Here is a 27,381-nt window from a genome sequence, read left to right as displayed (position 1 = left end):
AATAATGTTATGACCTCATAAATTTATCGTGTTATGCTTAGCACCTAAATATACCATATCAAAACTCTTACTATTCTATTTCTTAGTGCTTCCCATGTTCTAGATTAGTGCTATTTAACCGGGGGTACGTGTACCCCTGGGGATACGTGAAGATGTTTCTGGGGGTACGTAATGCTGCCTCTGGGGGTCTGCTGGAAATGTCCGTTGACAGTTCACTGCAAATGAAATTGGATAACTTGTCAATTTGTGACTTTTGTATTTATGCTCGAAAAGAGTAAAATGAAATTAGTGACAGTGCTATTTCACAACTTCTTCCATTCCAACATATATGTGTGAACAGTGTTTCTCTGCATTGACATCAATAAAAACGAAACACAGAAATTGCTTGAATCCAGAATCAGCTCTGATTCTCGCACTCTCGAAGATTCGACCAAGAATAGAGTAGTTGGCGTTCCGGAAACAAGCTCAGTTATCTCATTAACAGGTTAGGTCTAAAGTTACTTTTAGTTTTTGAATTTTTAACATTGTTTTCAGTGTACGAATTATCAGGGAGGATGAGGCGAAAATCCTCCTCAGTAGAACTGGATGTCCCCCATATATTTCTAAATTTCTCATGTTAAATTTTTCGGATGTGCAGGTGCACTTATCCCCCTATAAATAATGTTTTGATTGGCCCACAGATTGTCATTTTGTTGGGTCTCTCTTTGTCCCCCTTTTTAATCAACAAAACGTGTATTAAGATTAATAAGTTCATTTTGATTTAATTTTTCTTAAACAGCTTGACGAGTACACAATTGAATGGCGAATTGTGTCTAGGGGTACCCGAGAAAAAAGGTTGAATAGCATTGTTTTCGATCACTATGTTCTATACAGCATAATAATGCCTTTTGCTTATTTTAGATTCATTTAAAAATGTAGAATATCATCAATTCTACGTCGAATGGCTTTTAAAAGAAAACTGTTAATCTCATTAGAATTTGTCGTGTTTTCAAATGATGAAAATAAATTTAAATAAATAAATAGGTATTATAGAACTTTTGGGGCACGACACAACTGTAAGTTCCTGATAGTTACAGCTTCAAATCACTGAAGACATAAGCGATTTTAATAATATAAATAATGTTTCTTATAAGTACAAGGTTTTAAGCGCTCAAGGAAACTTATTTACTTTCAGTTCAAGATACAACCGGAAAGTCTTTTCACTTTGAAAGATTAACAAGTAAAAGAAAATTTGGGGAAAATCCAGCCAGGAAGGTATATCATCGTGTTAAGACTGAGAAAATTAGCCTGCCTAATCAGGATATACAGACTTGAAATTTGAATCCAAGATCTCACGATTGAAAAGAGCAGCGCAAACTGTTTACCTCACACTCTTTTAACTTGATCTTATACAGAACTACTAGTAAGCTTACGTGTCAACAGAAAGTTTGACCAATGAACTAAAGTTTGAATTAAAATAGATAATTTCTTTCAAAAGTGATAATAATATATAATTTATTCAACAAATATTGGAGGAACATGGTTCCAACAGTGTCAATAGAAACTCGGCAATTGATTAATGTAACTTCTCATTGTCCGTGTGACTTGTTCCATATCACAATACTTTACCCAGCACTTTTAGATTTAAGGGATTTAAAGAATAAATCCGTGTAGTGATTCTGCCTTGAGATTTGTTTCTAAAGAACAGTTCAATGAATTCATTGTAAAACATACATTTCATACCTCAGATATACCCTATGTTCATTTTTAGTTGGATTAATATTATAAAACAAGTAACATTATATGCAATTTTGTTCGATAAAGTATGATTTTATTTGACACCCTGCAACCCTAGTTATCAGCAACAGCTCAAATAGCCAGCAGCGAAGTACCACCCCTCTTCTTTCTTGTATTAGTTAAGAATTTCAGCAGTTGTCCTCCTTCTTTTGGTTAATGATCATCAGATTAAGAAGAAAGATAAGCACTTGAGGAAATGACACCTTTCTGGAAAGTTGGGGAAATAGACAGTTGAGGAAATAACCCTATTTCAGGCCCTATGTCATAATTACAGAAATTGCTCTTGTGTTTTGCTATTAACGGAAACAGAAGATCGGGTGACCAAAAATGCCGAAACAAGTAATGCAATTTATACGAAGAGGAAAAATAGAACACATACCTTGGCCAATGAACAACCTGAAGAAAGCTGTTTCTTCTATTTTTCTTGTGTTTATCTTCAGATTCCAAACTATAGCTGTTCTTCCTATTCCTCTTGTGTTTGTCCTCCGATTCCAGACTGTAACTTGTCATTCCTTTCCTTCTAGATCTTTCCCATATCCACACATCAGACTTCCTCCTGGGCTTCTCTCCCTCCAACTTTACCATCAGACCGTCATACAAACACGGAGTACTCGACGCCAACTGAATCCGAATCTCCGGAACGTCCAAATTGGCTCCTGATTCTTGATCATGGAAATTAAGAAGCACAGGAATCGAACTTTGATCGCGCATCGTGGTTCAGTATTTAATCATTTAACTAGCAACTCTTCAAGATAATATATGTACTTAATCTTCACACAAAGGTTCTCACAGTTAAGATGGAACGCTAATTTACATTACGAGAAGAACATAACTCGTATCATAAAATAAATAAATAAATAAATAAAAAAAAAAACATGCTTCAATGCACTCCGAAAAGGACAGCTAATGACGTATGGATAATAAAGCAAGTCACCACACCGTAAACAATCCTCAGATGTCAGACTGTACTGTTGTTGCCTGAATCTTTTCTTCTTTTGCCAAATAAGCCAAGGTCACTGACTAAATTATGTTACAGAATTACCCGCAATTTTGAAAGATCAATTTACGTCAATGTGGGCTATTATATGAAAGAAGTTTCGTAAAGCACTCACATATATATTATTGTTATTACCCGGACTGCTCATCTCATACAACATCAACAACCACGGAAAGAGTTCCACAAATATGTATATATAGAAAGTATATAAATACACAAACTTAATGTTTCGTGTAGGACACAAGACCACCACAAGAACACAACAAAATTTCTTCAGGATAAATAAACACACTGCTAACGCTGTCACCTACTTTCTTGACGCATGTCTCTTTCAGTGTTCCTTTCCGTTTCCTATCAAACACGGTTATAAATTTAAACGGAAGAAGAAGTGGATTTGTTGGAAACACCGTATCCAAAGCTTTTAGTTGGTCGGTAGCTAAAAGGAGTAACTACAACTCTTTACGAGAAACTGATGCTGAACATAAGACTTAGCTTAGTCAAACCAGTTCATAATTCCGAGACCTTGACTATGGATCAACGAAATCCTTCAACTCATTTTCTTTCTCTCTCTCTCTCTCTTTCTCTTTCCTTCCATTCAGTGCCAAAAGGCAACAAACATTGGAAGAAGTGGGGACAGCCACCAAAAAAATTCATTTCATTTCCATTACGTAACAAGTACAAAATCTTATGCTACATTGTCTAAGGAACGTACAACTCAAAACACTCACACACACACACACACACACACACACATATATATATATATATATATATATATATATATATATATATATATATATATATATATATATATATATATATAAGCATAGCAAAGCTGCCCACTTAAGAATAGTACTATGTATAAAAGCAAGCACCTTGATGGACACTATAGTGTGCTTTAAATGCATAAAATCAACGTTGAATAGTAATTCAAGTTGTTTCACCAAGAAAGGTTCAATTAAGGTCATTTCTCATACGTCACTTTAATCTTCGTATGTTTATTTATCGCAGCTAATGAATGTTTTCAGGTAGAAATATATATTTTATAATATTCTCTAGTTCTTATTCTAAAAGTATTCTGTGATAATGTTATAGTAACTTTTTAAAAATTCTTTGGTTTTTAATATATGCAATTTATCATAGAAGTTCGATATTTCTTCCTGAATGGGCGGTAAGATAACAATTTATATTTCTATATATTTTCTTATGTTGCTATACTATCATACTCTCTTTCTTGGTGGTGGCACTCGATCAATAAAGTGTAAAACGTTTTTTTCACTCCAGTCACCCTGAATGAGGTTTTCCTGGGTTTTCCTCATTTATATCAGGCAAATGCCGGGGTAGCACCTAACTTATAGGTCCCAGGCCGCTTCCTTCCTTCCCTCCCCAATCCTTTCTTTCCTTTCTTCGGATAGTGTGCTCGTCGTGACGGGCTAAATGGCCTTATATGGCGAAAGCCTAGAAATCAATCCTATCACACTCTGAGATGTTAGTGTACATTACAAAAGGAAGTTCGGGATTTAAACCCTCCCTTAATCAAGATACTAGGGAAAATACACATTTACTATATTATTTACAAAAATCACACTTGTCGTGAAAGGATATGAGATAAGAGTGCTTGAACACTCCTTAATGAAATTTTGCATACGCCACTGATAAGAGAACAATCGTCCTTCACAGTCTTCCCGATCGTAGGTAATTGATGCAGAACCAGAAGAGCTTAATTCCAGGGCCATTTTAAGGCAACAGCGAACACAGAGGCTCACACACTTTAGGGGGCCTTGTTTTCTTATTACTTCTATTTAATAAAGAAGTCTAACAAAATTTCAGTGCTCAACATGAACAAGTTAAAATATTACATGACCCTAATATTACTTGATCCGAAGTATTTTATTTAAATATTATGAGGAAAGAACTTGAAATTACATTTGAAACCTTTGGTTTTGTCTACTGTCATTTTCAAAATGCCCTTCAAATAAATAAAATAAATAAATAAATAAAAATTGCGTTGAAGCTCGTTTTATTTCATTGCTAAGTTGTGAGCTTCCCATTTTTTAAAAAATGAAATTAGCATTAACGGGATTTGGTGCATCCATTAACAAAAATTACAGTAAGAATAGGTAAAAAGTACTATGAACATGTATTTTCAGTATTTCCTAATATGGGAATTGCCAATGTTATATTTTCAGTATTTCCTAATATGGGAATTGCCAATGACATATTTTCAGTATTTCCTAATATGGGAATTGCCAATGATATATTTTCAGTATTTCCTAATATGGGAATTGCCAATGATATATTTTCAGTATTTCCTAATATGGGAATTGCCAATGATATATTTTCAGTATTTCCTAATATGGGAATTGCCAATGATATATTTTTAGTATTTCCTAATATGGGAATTGCCAATGATATATTTTCAGTATTTCCTAATATGGGAATTGCCAATGGTGGTTAATGAAACCTGCTATGAACGTTCATTTTCTAAAATGAAACTACTAAAAACTGAATTACGAAACAACGCCTCGTAATCACGATTTAACCATCTGAGTTTAATGAGTATTGAAAGTAAAATTATACAAAATATTAATTTTGATGACCTAACACATGATTCTGCCACATCAATATGTAGAGCAAAGTAACTTTATAATGTTAAGTTTTGACATTGGGAAGCATGTCGATGAGGCGAATCGAATTTTTGTTACTTTTGGTTTGACTATCGCCTTTACATCCATCAATAGAACTACTAAAGGGAACTTCAAAATCGTAGTGATTACAGAATTATTGAAAATGAGGAAATACGATAGGAGCCTCACTTTTCTCTTCGTGCCGGGAGTCCAAGACTTGTTGATTCGGCCTTGCAGAACTAGTATGGAAGACCAGAGGTTAGAGATGGAAGAAACTTTCTACTAATCTTCAGCCTTAAATGCTCTGACATTTCATATGGAACATGTTTTTCTCACTAGCGGTAAATAATCTGACATAGGGTCTATTACTATCAACACTTCCCTACAGTTCAGTAGTTTTCATAAGACATACTGCCCCTTTTGTTCTGCAAAACTTCAGACAGATTATTACTAATATTCCGAAAGTAGCCTTAAAGCACATAGGAGAAAGATACTATGCTACGACTTTGAGTGTAAAATGAAACCAAACGGTATCTGTATTGTGATTCAGATGAATGTTTGAAAATGACACAAACTTTTCATTACTATTCGAAACACGAAAAACAACTTATCCCTAATTAGTTTGACCTCAATACTGTGTGGGAGTAATGAAATTCCATACCTCTAAATAACTGTTGAAATTGCGTTCTTAAATTGAACTATCAGTCTGGTATTTTTCCAATATGTGACCTAATCTGTTTGAAAATTATTTAGGCGTTAAAATAATGAATGACATACACAGTAGGAATTCTTAAATCCGAACTAATTGGGGCCACAGGTAGTTCGGATCATAGATGTTCATTTTACTTCGACCTCACTCACCCTCGCCCTCGCAGTAGCAGTTGGCCCTCACCCTCGTTCACCCTCGCCCTCGCGAATGGAATTGTCCATCGCCCTCGCGCGCCCTCACCCTCGCTGTCGAAGCTTCTCCTCGCCCTCGCACACCCTCGCCCTTTTTGTCGAAGCTTTTCCTCGCCCTCGCGCACCCTCGCCCTCGCCATCGAAGCTTGTCCTCGCCCTCGCGCACCCTCGCCCTCGCGATAGGAGTTGTCCATTATCCTCGCTCGCCCTCGCCTTCGTGCTCAAAACTTTTCCTCGCCCTCGCGCACCCTCGCCCTCATATCATTGAGGGCGAGGGTAATTGAGGGTGAGGAGACCTCGAGAGGGCCTCCTTCGTGAGGATCAGAGCATCAATTATTGAACCTATTTGTTGAATTATTTCCTTATTGTCAGTGGCGGATCCAGGGGGGCGATCGCCCCCCCCCAGAAGAGGAAACTTCTTTATTTTATATATACACTGAGAAAAATCCGTTATCCGGACAGCGGTATGTTGTACAAATATATGGAATCCTTACGTTTAGTACGGAAATCTGTATGGAGCATACGTTATCCATATACTACATAATTACTGCCTTTTTCTCACTTAGATATTACATCATGTTGCTGCAGGATGTCTGACATCGAACAAACTTCCGTATATTACATATGTATACGTATATTATATACGTCAGCTATATATTTCATACATCCATCTGTATGTGAGATTCTGACCGCCCATGGACAGTTCTTTCTTTCATCATGAGTGACGTCATTGAACAAAGAACAACTGTCGTTTTCTTGCGGGTCGGTTTATGCATATCGTGTCACGGCGTGGGAGGTCGTAACACCCTTCATTCTATATCTTCTACTTTATACTTTTAATACTTTACTACGTAACACGATCTTATTAATTTATTATACGCTTCATATATTTACTAACTATCCAACGATATTTGTTGCCTCGGGCATTAAATTGGTGAAGAAGAAGAAGAAGAAGAGTCATTTACTGAACTAGGTTTGTTTACAGCTAAAAAGAACAAAGGAAGGAAACAAAAGCCTGAGTAAGTACAATAGTTAACTATAACATTAATTAAATATTCCTTTAATTACCGATTACTTTAGTATAACTCTCTTTAAGCTTAATAAATCACTAACATGTTAACGTGACTTCTGGTTGCAACTCTTCCTATTTTAACCCGTTAGTTAAGAAGAAAGAATGGGCGAATCTGAATTTTGAGAATTCTTTGAACATTGGCGCTTATAAACTTTTTCTACATTTCAAGGTGCACAAAGTAAATGTTGTGTTTATTTATTTCTTTTTAGACGGTCCCTTCCTCGGAGGAGAATTACTATAACATAGAGTAAATCTCATAACTTCATAACATGTTTGCTTAGAAACCGTTTTCAGCGCGAATATCGTCTTCGTGTAGTCTAAAAGACTGTTAGCCATTTTTGCTAGAATATTTTCACATAAAGCTTTTTGTTTAACGTCCTGCGATTATCCACCAAGGTGATGATGAGATAGGTGATAATGGTTGCAAAAAGAAAGTGGGGTGGAACGGAAGAATCTTAAGAGTAATCACGCACACAGTGTTTGCCCACCAAAAGCTCACTTGACAGTAGCTGGAATCGACCCATGGACCCAAGGCGTCAGAGGTGAGAACTCTACCGGGTCCAAGATTTGTTTCGTGAAACACTGTGAAGGGAGGGAATCAATTTGTAAAAATAGTCGAGTAGCACAGAGAGTTAAGGCACCAAATGTGATGGGGCGGAAATTATTATCAGTCAACTTTACTTAGTTTTACTATGCATGCAAATTTACTAGCTTATCTGACCTACTTGTAAGCGCGTAACATTCCAGTTTTTGACGTTTCAAATCTGAAAATATTATGTTGATAGGTTTTCGTGATAAATACTTTCAATATAGAAAAGTAATTCACGTGAAATATATTTACGACGTTAGACGGTCTGTTACTTACAACTCATGGTTTATAAAAGGTATAAATAATACAATGTATATATGTACTGTATGCTGTACACTTATAACATGAAAAAAAGTTGGCAATTTTATTAATAGAGGCCATGATGGGTTAGTGGTAAGGCCTTTACCTCTGACACATGGGGTCCTTGGTTCGATCCCAACTCGCGCCAAGTGAGCTTTGTGGTGGACAAATGTCGTGTGCATGTTTTTTCTCGGGGTTCTCCCGTTTCCACCCACTTTCTTCATTCCACCATTTCACTCATCTCTCATCATCACTGTCTCCTTTAGCCTAGCCAGCATAAACGTGGGATGTAAAACAGAGATTTCATTTCATTTCATTTTTGAAGTAGTGACTTCGACTTTATTCAGCGGGGGTGGGGGCGGTGGCTCAGTGGTAGAGTGTTCACCTCCGGTGCTTGGGGACCCTGGTTCGATCTCAGCTCGCGTCGAGTGGACTTTGTGGTGGACAAACACCGTGCTCTTGGTTTCTCTCGGGGGTTCTCCCGTTTCCTCCCACTTTCTTCATTCCACCATTTCACTCATTTCTCATTATTGCCGTCTCCTTTAGCCTAACCGGCATATCCCTGGGGCGTTAAACTTAAAGATTTCATTTCATTTCATTTTATTCAGCGGAAAGTCAAAGTTTGGTTTGGAAAAAATCATCGAAATTTATTTTATTTCTTCGGAAAATTCGATTACGTCATTTACGTGTTTTAGTTCTTCTAATGTCCTTTTAACACGCAACCACCGAGTTATGTCACTGCTTGTGAAGTATTGCTTAAATTGGAGCTTTTGTACGGGGCAACTGTAGTTGCTTCCTCTAAAACAGTCGCTGCCACCGTTAGCTTTAGAACAACTGTCTCGAGCAACTCTTCGTACCCGGCAGTCGTGAAGAAGCATTGTGTTAAATGGAAGGATTCGTACGGGGACACGGCAGTTGACGCCACCGTACAAGCTTCCAATGTACCTTTTTTTTAAAAAAAAATCTTAGTTGGAGTACTGATCACAGGCGAAAAAAGCGGAATTGTTTATCACTTTATTTTACGTCACATACTGGAGTTCTCCGATGTCTTAAAACAACTATAGACTATTCCTATATTCTATATATATTACAATGCAGTATCATCCCTGTGATGAACGCATAAGATACCAGGATTACATTGTTGCCTTCTTTATATTTATACCATCTTCCAAATTACGTTTATAATACTGATCTTTCTGTAATACAACGTGCCCATGGAAGCTAACTAGTCGTCTATTACGTTTTGTTTTATGTATATGAAGCATACATATTAATCATCCGATTTGCAGCCACCTCTAAAGCATTTCTGGATGTATGTTATTATTATTATTGAGTTGAGTTGATTTTGAGTTTAACGTCCCTTTAAGCAGCGAGGCTATATGAGACGGGACCTACTGATTAATGTGGAATTCGAACCACATGAACTCCTGCCAAGAATCGAATCCGGGTCTCTCATGCCAAAGGCGCGTACGCTAACCGCTTAACCACGAAGAAACTCATTATTATTATTATTATTATTATTATTATTATTATTATTATTATTATTATTATTCAACCACTAAAGAAAGAAGCAAAGGAGGAAAATATATTGTTGACCAAACCAAACATACATCGATGGGATTCAGGAGCGTCATTTCAGATTTTGCTTGGGGGGGGGGGCAAGACCTCTTGATATAAGTAAAATTTTGCGTTTTCTTACTGATTTAATACTATTCTATTGATAAAATCTATATAAATCTCAATCTCAGGGGCGCAATTGCCCCTCCCTGCCCTCTCTAAATGACACCCCTGATGGGATTCCTCATGGCCAAGTAGTTAGAACTTCGCTGCCTATGCAGAACAGGTTTGATTCTCGATGGTAGGTACTGTGGTTTGAGAAATGAAATGAATTGAAATGAAATCTTTCAGTTTAACGTCCCATACTTATGTCCGCTAGGGTAAGGGAGACGATGATCAAAGTAAGTGAATGATGATGGAAGAATTGGTGGAATGAGAATGTTGGAGGGAAAGGAGTACCCCGAGAAAATCCACGCACACGATGTTGCCCACCCCAAACTTACTTGGTCGAGGATCGAACAAGGGACCTCACGCCACAGAGACAAGGATCTACCACTGAGCCACCGTGCTCTCTAATGTGGTTTGAATGAAAGCTACGGATCTACGTCTAATATAGCCTAGTAGCCTCGGTGCTGTATCTTTGAAAATGAAATGAAATCTTTAAGTTTAACGTCCCACGGTTATGCCGGTTAGGCTAAAGGAGACGGTGATAATGAGAAATGAGTGAAATGGTGGAATGAAGAAAGTGGGAGGAAACGGGAGAACCCCGAGAAAACCCACGAGCACGGTGTTTGTCCACCACAAAGTCCACACGGCGCGAGCTGGGATCGAACCAGGGACCCCAAGCACCGGAGGTGAACGCTCTACCAATGAGACACCGCGCCGCCTGCTGTATCTTTCCATGTATATCTTGTGTACTAACAACCCAGTCCCACTACAGAAAAAATACGTGGGTATTGAAAGGTTTAAAAAACAACAGAGAAAACAAGTAATATATCAGTGTCTGCTATCAGTTGCTTGACGTAAAAAGCATTTTTTTTTTTTATTTCCATTGCCCAATAGTAAAATTGCCCGTGGGGTTACTAACTGGTGGATCCTTTTCATTGGTAGCATTAGCGGGCGGGTTGTCATTATTTTTGTAATACCCAGAATTCAGTAGCATAGAAGCGACTTAGCTTCGTCTTGGCTTGACATTTGATGTGCAAAATTAGTATAAGAAGGAGAGTGGAAGCATTTTTGATCGTGGTCACTCACCTAGGATTTCAAGTAAGTTGGTTTTCCTGCACTAGAAGATCTACTATTTTACATTTCAATTAGTTTTGTTTTACTTTCACCTCAGTGCTGCGAGATTCCGTAAGCTCGTTTGTTTTTTATTTACGTAAATGTATGAAGGTATGTTTATAGAAGTAGCAGTTTGTGTAGACTACGTTAATCTTTCTTTTCTTTTCTTTTCTTTTTCTTTTTTTTTTTTTTTAAAGTTTAATGTCCCACGATTATGCACTGGGGCTGAGGGAGACTGATTATGAAATGAATGATTATGTTGGAATAACGAAAGTGGGAGGAAACGAGAGAACTCTGTGGAAAAAAGGGCCATGGTGTTTGTTCATCACAAAGCACTTGGGAACAGTGTAGACCTATTTATTCCGTTAAGCCCCAATAGCTCTTCAACTTTGACAGTAATTACGGGGAAGGTTCTAGAATGCTGGTGCGCATATATAAGTAAAGAGAGTTGGTACCCAGGGTGGTTACTTTCTTCATCAAAGCTCAATATTCAATTCACATACTAATGCCAAGTGAGCGATAGCGAGTCAAGATTACTTAGTAGTCAGGGTGATTATTTTATTACGATTGAGTGGTTCTATTAAAAAGGAAAAAAAAAAACTGGCATAATTACGTATAAATATATTTTGGTTAGGTTTGCTTAATTTTCGTTCACTGGTAAGAGTGCACTTTGAGCAGAACAAGTGATTTTGGGTATCTTTTAGTTTCTCCCCCAATCCTGCAAATATAAGATCTCCAGTGTTACTTACTAAGGGAAATATAACTGAGCGAGTGACAGCAAGCGAACGGGGTTAGACACCCCGCAGGGCTCGGTTTAGTATTGGTTCCTATGAATGTTCTGTTTAAAGTGCATTTTTACCGGTTCACTTACATAGTAGGTCTGGACCGACGGAGTTTATGGTACTTAACCTTGGAACAAGGATTGAACAGGGAGTAATTCCTCACGTCAGAAGTGACCACACTACCACTGAGCCACCGTGGTCCGAGCTCTCATTTCATAACTTAAATATCATACAATATTGACTGTTGGATTAAGTCATTTGAAATCTTGGAGCATTTTGAAATTACTCAAAGGTGTATATAGGTTGCATAAAATATTTTTTCTTTACGTAAGTAATCGAAAAAAATGTCCTATGTTGGTTGAGGAACGTATCTTCACATAGAGTAGTATAACACGGTCATGTCCGTAGCTAGGATGTAGGCCAGGAGAGAGGGCTTGAGAACCCTTTTTGACCATCTTCAGGCCTTCTTGAAACTTTCAGCTTATTGGTATGTATATATGAAAGTAAAATGAGCTCAAATTAGCTTCCACAAAAAATTAACTCATTCCCTTGCCTTAGTAGTTTGAAATATTAGAAATTAGTAATATAATTTTGAATAGTTAGTGATATGCGATGGTTCTAGCTTATGACGAACTGGTTCCTTGAAATCTCTGGTTAGTTCATATTTGGTCTAGAAAACATAATTTTCAAAATTAAAACATGTTTTCATTGTTTTGGATACATAAATTTGGAATTTAGGTATACATTCCTCCCCTCCCATCTGCGTTAACTTGATATGGAGAGTTGGCGTGTTTGCTATTGGTATTTGTCTTGGCACTTGATTTGGTTACTAAACCATAGTTGAAAGCCATGGGTATGCACGCAAGCCGCCACGAGAGTCTGCAACGGACGTTAAAGCAAATGCCTGACATGGGTTCGAATGCCAGGCAGTTTAATTTCACCTTTCACAGTGAGACTATTGTAGGATTGGACTGGGTTCATATTCTGTGCTTGGTAAAAACGTAAAACAACTGAATTTTAACTTGGACAGATGCTATAGATGTTATGAGACAGAGCATGTTATATATCGATAAGTAATAGTAAAGATATAATGTGGTTACTAACAGCAACGTGAAGACCACATAGTAGTTGGTAACTGTATTTTCATTGTTTTACGAGTGGTGGTTCACGGTATGATAACCAGATTTGATCAATCAAGTACTTGTATTACATTTTATTACGTTACAAGCAGTGGCGGATCTAGCCCGGGGCCGGGGGCGCTAGGCCCCCCAGTTTTTTTGAGTGACAGATATAATTTAAGGTATTATTAATATTTCTTTCAAAGTTTATAGTAAACTCATGATATACCTACCATAGTCTGGGTTCTTCCCCCCCCCCCCCAGTTTTTACCTTCTAGATCAGACTCTGGTTACAAGCGGGACGTAAAACTGAAAGATGTTTTACTTTGTTTCCATGCGTTTTCTTTATAGCTGTGCCCAACCTGGGCTAATGCGCCTGCCTGCATTCCCTAATGTCACGAAGATAATTGGGTCTACTTCTTTAGTTGGTATAGTTTAAGGGCACCGTCATAAAAATCGTTCCGTGATATTGGTGTGTACCAGTGGCGTATTTACGATTTTGTTCGGGAGGGGCTTTGTTAACTTTGCCTGGAAATGTGAAAATTCTGCAAGATATTTCATTTACTTTACTAAGTAAGATTTCGGGGAGGGCTTAAGCCCGGAAGCCACCCCCCTAAATACGCCTCTGGTGTGCACAGTTCACGATTTCAGATAAACTGCGTTAAATAGCATACTATATACCCTGTTGGCATTTAGAATAAGATTCCTTCTCAATTCTTTACACTAATTTGATTTCTACTATACATTAAATATATTGTTACTTTGTATTTTAGTAGTCTTCCCCACTGGTCTAGTGATTTCCGTGTGGCCTTGCTAAACGTGGCCCCTCGTCCGATTCTCGGTGGGAGAGTGGAAACAAATTACTTCCATAAACGCGTTCACTTCTATTAATTGTCAGTCTCTTTTGGCCAAAGGTCGTAGCTGTGCGACATGAAAAAAGAAAAATAATTTTTAATTCCCTAGTTTTGGTTTTGTGTAGGTCTACTTGCTGGAGTTGAGACCTTCAACGGAACAGTAAGTTATAGAATTTATAACTAGTTTAATCAGTCAGAAATTATTCCGGTTCCTTGAGATTCATTCGGTTATTAGTTTTTCTTCATAGTATTGTTTCACTATTTCTAGAAGGAATTAGGTATTAACAAAGCAACTAATACGCAAAAACTCGCTATGCTAGGCTTTGATTCACTTGAATTATTTCTCCTATTCCGTTTGTGTTTTGATCCCCAGTTGCGCACATTCTAGTGTTTTGTTTTGAGGCCAGGCCCGTAAGTAGAGGGGGAGGCTAGTGGGCAACTGCCCCCTAAACTTTTCATGGCCCCTCCAGACCTCAATACAGAAAACACAATTTAGATATTTGTAAGAGAAGTTTTGATGACTTGCCCCCCTAATATATTCATGGTCCCTCTAAACATATGTGGCTGGTTTCGGGCCTGCTTGAGACTACGTTTACCCTGTTGTATCCAGGTGGGAAGTGCAGTAACTCGAAGGGTTCAAATGAAGCTTCTTACGAGAGGGTGACTTTTCTAGATATACAATCAAAGCTATTTATATCTCAGTGATGCAATACGAGGGTTGCACTGAAAGTTTCGGGAAAATGATAGAACGCAAGAACATGAAAGTGCATTTTTTTATTGCTTTTGAAAGTACTCCCCATGAATAGCAGTGCATTTTCATGCGATAGAACCAAATCTTGAAACAGGTATGCCACTCCGAGGTTGGTATCTGTGAAACCTGCAGTTTGTATGTCTCGATGGCTTCTTCTGGAGGTGCAAAAGCGCTTCCCACGCAACATGTTCTTTATTGTTGGGAACAAAAAGAAATCACTGGGAACTAAATCAGGGAAATAAGCCGGATGTCATGACTTCGCTTTCCTGGTCCAGAAAATCATTTGTGGCAGCTGCTGTGTGCGAGCTCGTATAGTCGTGTGCAGAATGATACGACGGTTGAACTGTTTGCTCACATTCAGTACTTCTGATAGACATATGGTTGTGTACCATTCTGCATTGACTGTTCTGGAATTCTCCAATGGTACAGTTGCAATATGACCTGATTTACCAAAAACTTATGCAATCGTTTGTTTGGAGGCACAGTGTGCATGAACAACTTTGATTGGTTTAGGTTCTCGCGGAACACCCACACAGCAGATTGTCGCTTTGTTTCCGGTTCGTACGTATATATCCAAGTTTCATTACCTGCTCCAATGTTAAACACCGATTAGACTTGAACAGTTTCGTTATAACTTTGCACCACTTTACACGGGCGTCTTTTGTGCGCGACTTAAATTGTGTGGGATCCAACGAGTGCAAAGTTTTTTTACACGTAAATAATAGTGCAATATTATTTGTATTTGGCTCATTACAATGCCTAAGATTTCCTGAATTTCGCGATAAGTCACATGCCAATCAGTGTTCATAATTTCACGAACAGCAGCAACGTTTTTGGGCATAATGACTGTCGATGGACTACCTGCACAATCTCCATCAGTCAGGCTGAGCTGACCACACGTGAATTCCTGAAACCACCTGTAAATTGTCTGAGATGGGGCTTCATCAGGAAAAGTAACAGTTATCTGATGAACACATTGTTGTTGTGTTAACCCTTGCCGAATATCGTAATAAATCATAATACGAAAATGCTCTCTCATCAGGTCAATTTTTGTTCACGATCACCTCACTTCAAACTAGTGCCCCGCAACGACAAAGATTGAGAGTTATAGAGTTATATACGGTTTATCTTTAGAGTGAACACTATTAAATTACTTGGAGAGGGGAAATCTTCCTCATCCTCCCGTTCATTCGAATCTTCTGGAAGCTCATGTGGTGCGTATTCCACGTTAAAGATCTAGAACCAAGTCTCAGATAGCCTCGGACCTGAATTGGATGCTAAACTTCGAACCAACCACGCTTGTGTAATGACTTGTGGTTTATTAATTGCGAAAGATTGGTAATGTAATGTAATTATAATGTACAATATATGTATTTCCTCTGTTAAATCATGGGTCGCGCTGGCTCAGTGGTAGAGCGCTCACCTCTGGTGCTTGGGGTCCCGGGTTCGATCCCAGCCCCCGCCAAGTGAACTTTGTGGTGGACAAACACCGTGTGCGTGGGTTTTCTCGGGGTTCTCCCATTTCCTCCCACTTACTTCATTCCACCATTTAATTCATTGCTCATCATCAGCGTCTCCCTTAGCCTAACCGGCATAAGTGTGGGACGTAAAACTCAAAGGTTTCATTTCATTTTTTCTTAATCTCTTGCACCGACCGACCGATCTCGATCAAATTTCCAACGTAGATGCGGTTCTGGCCTGGGAGTGTTTTTAGCTATTTACTTTGACAGTAGAACTTAGGGGAGGGGGAGGAGGGGGACAGAAAAAATAAATGACTTAATTTACTTTGAAGTGTAAAAGTGCGAGCGTTTTCTTCTCTCTCTCTCTCTCTCTCTCTCTCTCTCTCTTCACTCCTCCAGTCTCCTCTCACTTTTAGGGCCGCGGTGGCTCAGTGGTAGAGCGTTCACCTCTGGTGCTTGGGGTCCCGGATTCGATCCTAGCCCCGCCAAGTGAACCTTGTGGTGGACAAACACCGTGTGCGTGGGTTTTCTCGGGGTTCTCCCATTTCCTCCCACTTACTTCATTCCACCATTTCATTCATTTCTCATAATCACCGTCTCCTTTAGCCTAACCGGCATAACCGTGGGACGTAAAACTCAAAGATTTCATTTCATTTTTTCCTCTCACTTTGATTTCATGATTTCGCACTCTGATGAAAAGTATTAAATACCGCCAGGAAAAGTACTAATATATAACCTCTCTTTTAGGCGCCCCTCCAACCACGCGCCCGGGACACGTGCTTTGCTTGCTCGCTCATAGCTGCGGCTCTGTGAGCTACATAAGTAACATACAATGCTTACGTAATACTTTGGGTAATAAGAACTATTAAGAAAGGAAGAATTGCATTTTTTTAACTTTGGGAAAGAAGCTACTATGGGATTAAAGATAAGGTAGGAAAGGCAACACATTCCAGTCTATGCTTTCACCCAGCAGACATATTGTTTGGAACCAAAAAAAATGTGACTTTTGGAATCTTGTACTTAGGTTCACAGCGGAAGCGACGAAATAACTTGAATCATCCATTGTAGCTCTCCCCGCAACCAGTTTCTAAAATGTTGGCAATAAGTTTGCGAAACGAGAGGTGACGACTCCAATTTTGGGTGAAAAGTCGCTATAAGAAATAATCGAGAAATTCATTGTCTATAAGCATTGTAAAAGTTGTAGATGTAAACTAAACAATATGTTCTACTCACTGGCGCAAATCCCGGGGGGGGGGGGGATGACGGATACATGTCCCCTCCAATCTTGGAACTGAGGGGGACTTCTCCCAAATAATCCGATTTGAAATGTGTTTTTTGGGAGAAATTTGATGATTTTTGTCCGATTGCTACAAAGGAACGTGAGATAAAATAGATGTCCCCCAGAATAAGCCTCAAATCTGCAGCCTCCTAACGCTAAAGACAACTCTGATCCTCCACAACATTGTTTTTCAACTTCATAAGTATTTTGGACATCGCCAAAAAAAGTATGGTAACGGTCTTACCCTCTCCCCCCCCCCCCAATGTTGAAGACAGATTTGCGCCGCTGGTTCTATTCACATCTTTGTAAACAGAGCGCAACCAATCCTTTAATTCAGGGATCATTTCAGGTTGTTTCGGGTACTTTTGTTCATGTTGTGGTCAAAATAGTTCCGAAATAATTAACACTACAGTACTTACGTTAAGCAATTTTTTTGTAAAAGAAAACATGCAGAATAATTAAAAGACCCCAGAGGACAAATATAACAAACACCTTCTTCGCCTTTATTCACGCATCTATAGCTAATCTTGTTGCTATCGGTAATGATGTATTACGTGTGTCTCTCAACGGAAACTCTGCGAACTAAAGGACATCAAGTTTGTAGTTATTCTTCGTTAGAGGGCAAGGGTAACATAACAATGCAGGATTGTGGAGTAGTGAGTACGCTGTACAGGGCCGGCGCTAACAGTTTTGCCGCCCTGGGCGGTACTTTCAAATGCCGCCCCTTTAATCCACAAACCTTATTTTGACAGAAGACATTCAGATATTAAGAAAAAGTAAGATACCATATTTAAAAACATGTATGAAAAGGAAAAGTAAACAAAAAATTGAACTGCCTCTCTCGAATGCTTTAATATTTAAACGACTCCATACATGACACAATATTCAGTATGCTCGATTTTGCTGTACGTGATATACAGCAGGGCATACAGTTTTTTTTTTTTTTTTTTTAATGTATGCTTTAGTTCGACTAAGAATTTTAATTTTTAAGCTTATTTTATATCAAAAGGTGTTTCCAATAGAGTATGGAGCAAAAAGATAATATAGTGAGTCAAATATTACGGCAAAAGTAAGTAATTAGCTTAAGATTTATAATGTACTAAAACACAATAGAAATACACAATTTAACATAGTTTAATTGAAAAAACTTTTCTTGTTTTGGTATGAGCAAATTCCTTTATCACATTCGCGTAGTCCAATGTTTCAGCCAATTGATGTTCCATTGATATCATCACTAGAGCACTTAAACGTGTTTGAGATATGGAAGAATGTAGATAGTTTTTAATAAGCTTAGAGTAAGTTTCGAAAAATTTCTTTCTCAACTTGCCACGGTTACTGGTAAGATAAACCAAATCATAACTGCAACACTGACATAGGGAGCAAAGTCATATTTCTTGATTAATTTTAGTCTCTTTTGATGAACTTTTAGGCTTAATTATAGCGGTTAATAGTTTCAGTTCGTCTTTCAAATCACGGGTTAATATCTTTCGATTCTTCGCGTATTAAAATGCAGGCACTTTTCAGACAAAAGTTCAGGTGGCATATCGTTCAGATTATTTATATCGTAAAGAAAATCGAAATACTCGCTGTGATGTTTAAATTGCCCAAACCTTTCTCTTAAATCTAACACAATCACGTCTAGAAGTTTGTAATAAAAATCGATCTTGTATCTTGTTTGTGGATCTTCAATAGCTTCATCTTCTGCCTTCTATTGAAACTGTCTCTTCTTTCGACTTCGAGCTTGCACTGTATTGCCTATCCATGGATCATCCATATCTAATGCTGATGCCAACTCCATCGCATCAATTAAGCAAGGTTGAAACTTTGCATCATTTCTGCTCCTCTGAAAGTTCTCAGATTTGTTTTAAAGAAACCCTACTGGATCAAACACACTTTTGTTTACTATGTTTATGTGGAGTGAAAAGTCATACCACATAACGAGTGAGTAAAGAAAGTAAAGCCACGCAGGTGGTTTGCTATACACAGAACATCATGGGCGATCATTCTATTATATTGTCGTTACTTATTTGAAGTAAGGTATCATAAGCCTCTATTTGATATCTAAGTGAAGTCAGAGCATCAACTCGACTCTCCCATCTTGTGGTGCTGAATGGTTTTAAAGTGAGGCTGCTAATAGGTTCCTTTAGTATGGCCCAACGTTGAACTGACGCAGAAAAGAAGTCAGAAACTTTTTTTTAACTATACAAAAAAAAAAAAAAAAAAAAATGAAACGGTGGACTTGAGATGTTGTGGCTACATCGTTAACGATAAAGTTTAGTAAAGAAACATGTAAATCTTGAGAATTTATTTTTTCTTTTCATATTGGAACTATTGTCATATCTTTGGCCCTTCATATCTTCGATAGAAGTTCATTTCTTTTAGCCGTTTAATTATTACTTCTGTCAGTTCTAGCTAGACCAGTGATGTCTTTTACTGGTACGAAACCAAGAAAGTGTTCGCAAATTTTTGTAAGCCATTCTCCATTATTGTATGTGATTTGTACAAAACGAACGATCCTTTGTACCAGAAATATCTGGTGTACAGTCTAGCACTATAGTATAATATGTTGCAGCTCTCAACAAAAACAGTATTTTACTTTCAATTTACTCACTAAGAATAGGAATTTAAAAAATTTTGGACATCTTTTCCTCAGTAATGGTCGCATTTATTTTGCCCTCCCATGGTTCTTTTAATGTGTTCGGCCATGATTTGTATTGCTTAAATATAAAAACAATTATATATATATTTATATATATTGTTGATAAGACATGATAATGAACAATTTGTAAATTGGTTAAAAACTCGCTGCTAAAACCTAAATGTCTCTAGGTGCTGTAGGCTAGAACCGCCTGTCTCAAGTGGGAGTGTACCTTTTGCGTACTTGGAGTGGAGCGTTAGAATATTGCTGAATAGAAAAAAATATAAAAGACACTTGACAATCTTATCCGCTCTAGCTGAAAATCTTATCTACGCTGCTGCAAGGGAAATCTTGAACGAGATACCTGTGGCTAGTAGTTTGATAATTGAAAATGAGGGGGAATGCTTTGAATTTCCTGAATCTGAGTGAAGTAAGTTTAAATTACATTCTCAGGGAACACAATTTTATTTTTCCATGTGGGCCTATTACGAAGCATTATATTTTAATAATATTCTTTTCTTTTTCAAATTTTGCCGCCCACTAGACGTGCCGCCCTGGGCGGTGGCACGGCTCGATCCCCCCTCGCGCCGGCCCTGACGCTGTATTTCCAAACTCTTCATCACTTGCGCTGATTAAAACAAACAAACAGAAAAAACTGTTTTGAACTAATAATGCTTCTCTACAGATGAACATTTTGTTTGCAGCAAAAAGTCGCTAAATGTGTAAGTAGGTAAATCGTCATTTAAAAATCACCCAAAAAAGTCTCCAATCGGAATTTTTTTTTTGTCGCTATCGTAGGGCGACCATACGTCCCGTTTTGACCGAGACAGTCCCGTTTTAGGGGCGTGTCGCGGCCGTTCCGTCAGTAGATGGAAAAAAGTAGTATTCGTCCCGTTTTATGTAAATGAAAGAAGTAAATAACAAACCCAATACCTTTACTCCTTTTAAAAGTATAAATAATAACAAAGCGGCAAAAATTGAACTGAAATTCCCTATATTAAACATACTCTATAGTTCGCAGTACTGCTCGAAAGGCAGCAGAGGTTTTAGCAGTTGGTTGTGTGTTGAACAAACTTCAACGTGTCTTTCCTTTTTGATAAGTACCCGCTCTGTAACAAAGAGAGAGAGGAGGAAATCTGATATCAAGGCACTGATAAGAACAAAGGTAGATCTAAAAGTCTAGGGTTGCAAGAACCTGTCCCGTTTTTAACTGAAAATTTTATGGTCAACCTACGCTATCGTTGAGGTCGAATTCCCCTTATTTAGCGACTTTACCCAAAATTGGCAACATTGACCCCCACCGAACAACACCCCGTTATCTTTAGCCTAGCCAGTATAATAGTGGGACGTAAAACTTAAAGATTTCATTTCGAACAACACTCCCAGAAACCTATTGTTATACCATTCCCAAAACACCCTTTTGTACAGTTCTCCCTATTCGAAAAAAATTGTAAATAGCAGTGTTCATAGATAAATATGGAACTCAATTTTCCTGAATTTTCCAGGTTTTCCAGATATTAATTTTGCAATTTCCAGGTCTAGTGGAAGAAACTAATAGTACGAGAACACATAAATTTTAAGAATACTATATTTATATATTTGAGAATGGCCACCCTTCTCCCCAATGAACGATTGCAATTAAATATTGAGTCACAAGAAAATAAATAATTAAAATAAATAAAATTTAAGTTGAAAAATATTAAGTTGAGAAGCCTACTAAGGGAATTATATAATACTTTTGTTCCATACTTGAATACATTCAAAATATACAAAAAATATTGGCTTGGGGAAGAAAAAAGGGCCCGCGAGATTTTAACTGATTCTTGTAGTACTCGACGACAGAAATAGATTACTGAAAGAATTTTCAAAATCGGCACAGGCAAACATGAAGAAAATCGCATTTTCAGGTACCGGTTCAAAATGGGAAGAAAAAAGGACCGCGAGATTTTAACTGATTCTTGTAGTACTCGACGAGAGAAATCGATTAGTGAAGGAATGTTCAAAATCGGCGCTGGCAAGCATGAAGAAAATCGCATTTTCATGTACCGGTTCAAAATGGGGAAGAAAAAAGGGCCCGCGAGATTTTAACTGATTCTTGAAGTACTCGACGACAGAAATAGATTACTGAAAGAATTTTCAAAATCGGCACAGGCAAACATGAAGAAAATCCCATTTTCAGGTACCGGTTCAAAATGAGAAGAAAAAAGGACCGCGAGATTTTAACTGATTCTTGTAGTACTCGACGAGAGAAATCGATTAGTGAAGGAATGTTCAAAATCGGCGCAGGCAAGCATGAAGAAAATCGCATTTTCAGGTACCGGTTCAAAATGGGAAGAAAAAAGGGCCCGCGAGATTTTAACTGATTCTTGTAGTACTCGACGAGAGAAATCGATTAGTGAAGGGATGTTCAAAATCGGCGCAGGCAAGCATGAAGAAAATCGCATTTTCATGTACCGGTTCAAAATGGGGAAGAAAAAAGGGCCCGCGAGATTTTAACTGGTTCTTGTAGTACTCGACGGGAGAAATCGATTAGTGAAGGAATTTTCAAAATCGGCGCAGGCAAACATGGAGTAAATGGCATTTTCATGTACCGGTTCAAAATGGGGAAGGAACAAGGTCCCGCGAGTTTGAACCGCTACGATGTATGTTCACGAATGTGCCCGTCTTCTCAAATTTAGTTAATTACTGTGACACTGAAACATGTGACACAGAGTCACATTGTGGATGACTCTGCAATCGGCAACCACTGCACATATACTCCTCCTGCCCCACAGTTTGATTATTTCGATCCATTCCTCACGTGCTAACGGCATGGTTCAACATCTGCAAGAAAGAGGTAAATGTAACGTTCAATTGGCAATAGCTTTTCACCAAATTAAGCTGCATGAAATATGATTGCATATTTGACATACTGAGAAAATTCTAGCCCGTGGCCATATGTATCACATATCCCACCAGTTCATAAAAATTTTGAACACAAAATTACGGTCGTCCGTGTGACGTACTCCCAAAAGGCCTAATGTGTATCACCCACCTCACATTCAATGAAACCACATCCGTGTAGAATTTAGAAAGGAACTTCTTATGATGTATACAGGATGTCTCAAACGTTCCCTGACATAGGTTCCCTGACGACAAAATGTAAGAGGAAAAACATCTCGAAATATGACGTTTTCAATCTAAAGTGAACACTTTTTTAAAAAATCGGACAAGATGAATGTGCTGTATACTCTTTATGCACCCAATTTTAAATGAAAATGCAACGTTGTCATTTACCTGGACCCACGACATAAGTGAATGAAGTTACTGTTTGAAACTGGGGCTGGCCATCGACATGTTAGCGTAAAAGACAGTAACTTCACTCACTTCTGTTGTGGATCCAGGTAAATGGCAACGTTGCATTTTCATTTCACATTGGGCGCATAGAGAGTGTACAGCGCAAACGGGCCATCCGATTTTAAAAATTCCTTCACTTTAGATTGAAAACATCATAATTGGATATGCTTTTCCCTCCTACATTCTGTTGTAACTCTGATAATAACAGTTACCCTATGTCAGGGGACTTTTGAGACACCCTGTATACCTTATTTAATGTATGTTTGATGTCACTATAACTGTAGTATAATTTAGTTTGTTTAAATTTACAATTTAATACAAGTAGATTCGGATTTACATGCGTAGGATTTTGTATGCATCTAACTAATGAATTCTTTTATATTTATGCTTAACTTAGTGACTTGGCTTTGGACTGCAACTGATTATTGTAACCCATTATTGCTTGAGAAGAAACAAGATATCCGAATCTTCATTTGGAGAAATCAAAGTCTATTGGAAAGCTGGGGATTACAATCATTAATTTCTACATTTCAAGGTGCGTAGTAAATTATATATTGTGTTTATTGTTAAATTACTATTATTGGGTTTAGAATCAATGAAGCACTTCATGATATTTTATGGGGATCAAGATGGGTGCCGGATAGATAAGTATTTGAGCGTCAGGCTCTTATTTCTTTTCAATTTAATATTTAATCAATGATTATTTTTCTCCCTCATTATTCCACCAAATCGTATTCCAAGATCATATATCCATTTTAGTTCGATATATCCATATTTTTTAACATTATCTCTTTCATATTTCTATATTTTCGATTTTTGATATTGTTTATATTTCGATATTGCTGTATTTTTCGATATTTCTTTGGTGGACTTTGTGGTGGACAAACACCTTGCTCGTGGGTTTTCTCGGGGTTCTCCCGTTTCCTCCCACTTTCTTCATTCCACCATTTCACTCATTTCTCATTATCACCGTCTCCTTATCCTAACCGGCATAACCGTGGGACGTTAAACTTAGATTTCATTTTTTATTAATCTCAGCATTTTATAGTGTATTCTTAAGCTTAAGGTGATGTATAATTAAATTTTGAATTCAGTTAACTTATTTTGTTTCTCAGATTGTTTTTAAAATGTATGTACAAACGTTGATGTTCATTCTCGAGAGTTTAAAGTGACGTATAGTTATTAAACATAGTATTTAATATTGTACTCAACGTGGAAGTGATATACAGTTAACTTTTGAATTTAGTTAACATTTTTCTTTCTGAAATTGCTTTAAAAAGTATGTAAAAACGTTTTTATTTTCTTTCTTGAGTGCTAAAAGTGATGCAAAGTTATTAAGCTTACTACGTTATATTGTATTCTCAACCCTAAACTGATACACAGTGCGTTTTTGAATAAATTGTCAAGTTATTTGAGTGATGAAAACTGGTAGAAAATCCTGACTACTACTGGAACATTGTGATTTTAAGGTGACGACTACTGGTGCAAGGATTTTAAAATATTGTTTTTCCTTCAAGGGCTACTCCTTTTTGAATTCTGACTACATGGTCACTATAGGAAGGATCAGTGAGTCTTTCCAACTATGGTGCAGCTCCGACAGATTCACGATGCTCAGAGAAGAGACAAAATAGTATGTTTTCTAACTTAAAGTGAGAACCACTGGCGTTTTTACCTTGCTATGCAAAAGTGAGTAAGTACTCCAATGGGGTTCCAATGCGGTACCTAATTTCTGCATTTTAGATATATGGAAATACATGTCTCTAAAATGTAAAGAACTGATTTTTTTTGGGGGGGGGGAATAAACTATAGGTATGTGGGGCTTGCATACTTGACGCTACAATTCGGAAATTGAATTAAAATATGACTAACGGCTATCAAGATGTTGTCAAATAAAGGGAGGACCAACACAGTTAAGGGGTTTTCGTGTTAGATGCTAAAATTTCCGAAATCGGTCATGGAAAGTTAATAAACACCAGTAGCAATTTCATCTTAAAGTAATTAGATATCTTCATGGGGTGTTAGAACATCATGGAGTCTACCAAAATTAAATTTTAAAAGCTTTTGAAAATATAATCTGACATTTGTAAACAGTATTTGAAATATGTATTTACCCAAAACTTCCAGCTAGTACATCTAACATCTGGAGAAACACTGTGAAATAAAAGCTTGAAATTTCGGAAACAATTATTGGTCGCAACAAAATTAAATAAGATGGTACTTCTATGGGTTAAATCAGTACCTCAGTACAATTTCGATCGAAAGATTAGTTCAGTCCTAGGTTTTCTTCAGGCAATTCCAAGGGTTCATCGAGCTGTGCAAAAGAATGAAAATTCGCTGTCAATATCTAAGATAGTAACTAAGATATAAGGAATTATATATTTTATGACGTAAAAATAGAGATCTTTATGGATTTGTACTTTTGGGTCTTTCCTATAAGAAAAAAATTCAGAAAACTACTGTATATACCTTAATAGACAATTCAGTGGGCGGGGACACAGTAGCTTAGTGGTAGGGTATTTAACTAATCTTTTTTTTTGCAGAAATTATTGGAGTATTCACTTAACCCATAGAAATACGATCATACTTAACTCCCTATTTAATTTTAAAATTAAATAAAAGGAAATATTTCAGTGTAGCGACCCACGATTATGCATTTTAGTCTCAGGGAGATTATGATTAAAGCAAGTGAATGTTGTTGACAGAATTGATGGAATGCAAAGGTGGGAGGAAAGAGAGTACCCCGAGAAAACCCACGAATACGATGTCCACTACAAACTGACTTGGCCGTGGATCGAACCAAGAACCCAATACACCAGAGGTAAGCACTCTACCACTAAGCCACTGTGCCCCGCCCATTCAATTGTCTATTAAGGTATATACGGTTGTTTTCTGAAATTTCTTCTTCTTACAGCAAATACTCAAAAGTACAAATCCATGTGGGTCTCTATTTTTACGACGTCATAAAATACATAATTCCTTATATCTCGCTTGCTATATTAGATATTGACAAAAAATGTTCACTTTATTTCAGAGCCCGATGAACGCTTGGAATTGTCCAAAGAAAATTTAGAGCTGAATTAATCTTTCGATCGAAATTGTACTGACGAGTCTGAGGTACTCACTTAACCCATATAAGTACCATCTTATTTAACTTTTGTTAGGATTAATAATTGTTTTCTGAAATTTCAAGATGGTGTATAGCGTCTCTCTAGCTGCTAGATGTACTAGCTGGAAGTTTTAGTTAAATACATATTTCTAATACGGTACTCTTTACAAATGTCAAAATATATTTTCCAAAACTTTTAAAATTTAATCTTGGTAGACCCCATGATGTTCTTAAACTCCATGGAAATACCTAATTATTTTAAGATGAAATTGATACTGATGCTTATTAACTTTCCATGACCGGTTTCGGAAATTTTACCACCTAACACGAAAACCCCATAACTGTATGGATCCTCTCTTTATTTGACAATATCTTGATAGTCATATTTTAATTAATTTTCTAAATTGTACTGTCTAATATGCAAGCTCCACGTACCTATGGTGTCGCTTTTTATTTCATCATATTTCGGTAACTGTTAGGCGTACCGACTTGCGGTTTCGGTAAACACACACCTCTAACGTTATTTAAAACGTTATTAAGACATATTTTAGAATATTTAGAAATGAGTTTTGCGAATATCATGACACCCGAAAACCCCCATCAGGGCGTGTGTGTAGTGTATTTAATTGAGACTACTTTTGAGGTTGTTGTAAGCCCTCGTAATTACGTTTCCAAAACTGCACCACCTAGTACGCAAACCCCACACTTCTATGGTGTCGCTCTTTATTTTCCCATATCTCAATATCCCTAAGGCTTACCGAGTTGAGGTTTTCGGTAAACAAATGTCAGTTCCCTACATTTTAGAGACATAAATTTCCACATATCTAAAAAATACAGACATTAGATACCCCATGGTACCTCGAACACCATTGGGGTACCCACTTACTTTTGAATAGTAATACATTTTGAGTTGTTGTTCAGCATCAATAAACACTTCATAGTTTTTCTACGTGCAACC

General features: G+C 37.4%; 1 protein-coding gene across 7 annotated transcripts in view; it reads right to left on the bottom strand.

Moving 5' to 3' along the window:
• Positions 1-27,381, bottom strand: part of mtd (TLD domain-containing protein mustard) — a 1,050,893-nt gene that overhangs the window by 578,233 nt on the left and 445,279 nt on the right. For 5 of the 7 annotated variants that reach the window (XM_081769474.1, XM_081769476.1, XM_081769475.1 and 2 more), the window contains exon 1: positions 2,156-2,502. The exons of the other annotated variants lie outside the window; for them this stretch is intronic. In XM_081769474.1, coding sequence (XP_081625600.1) covers positions 2,156-2,487 — 332 coding nt within the window. In that variant the 5' untranslated portion in view covers positions 2,488-2,502. Of the gene's footprint in view, positions 1-2,155; positions 2,503-27,381 lie in introns of those variants that run through there. 7 annotated transcript variants of the gene reach the window in all.

Source organism: Thermobia domestica, chromosome 8, assembly GCF_964235325.1.
Source record: "Thermobia domestica chromosome 8, izTheDome1.hap1.1, whole genome shotgun sequence".
Classification (NCBI taxonomy): Eukaryota; Metazoa; Arthropoda; class Insecta; order Zygentoma; family Lepismatidae; genus Thermobia; species Thermobia domestica.
Note: the sequence above shows the minus strand (reverse complement) of the source record. Positions and strands in the feature narration are given on the sequence as shown.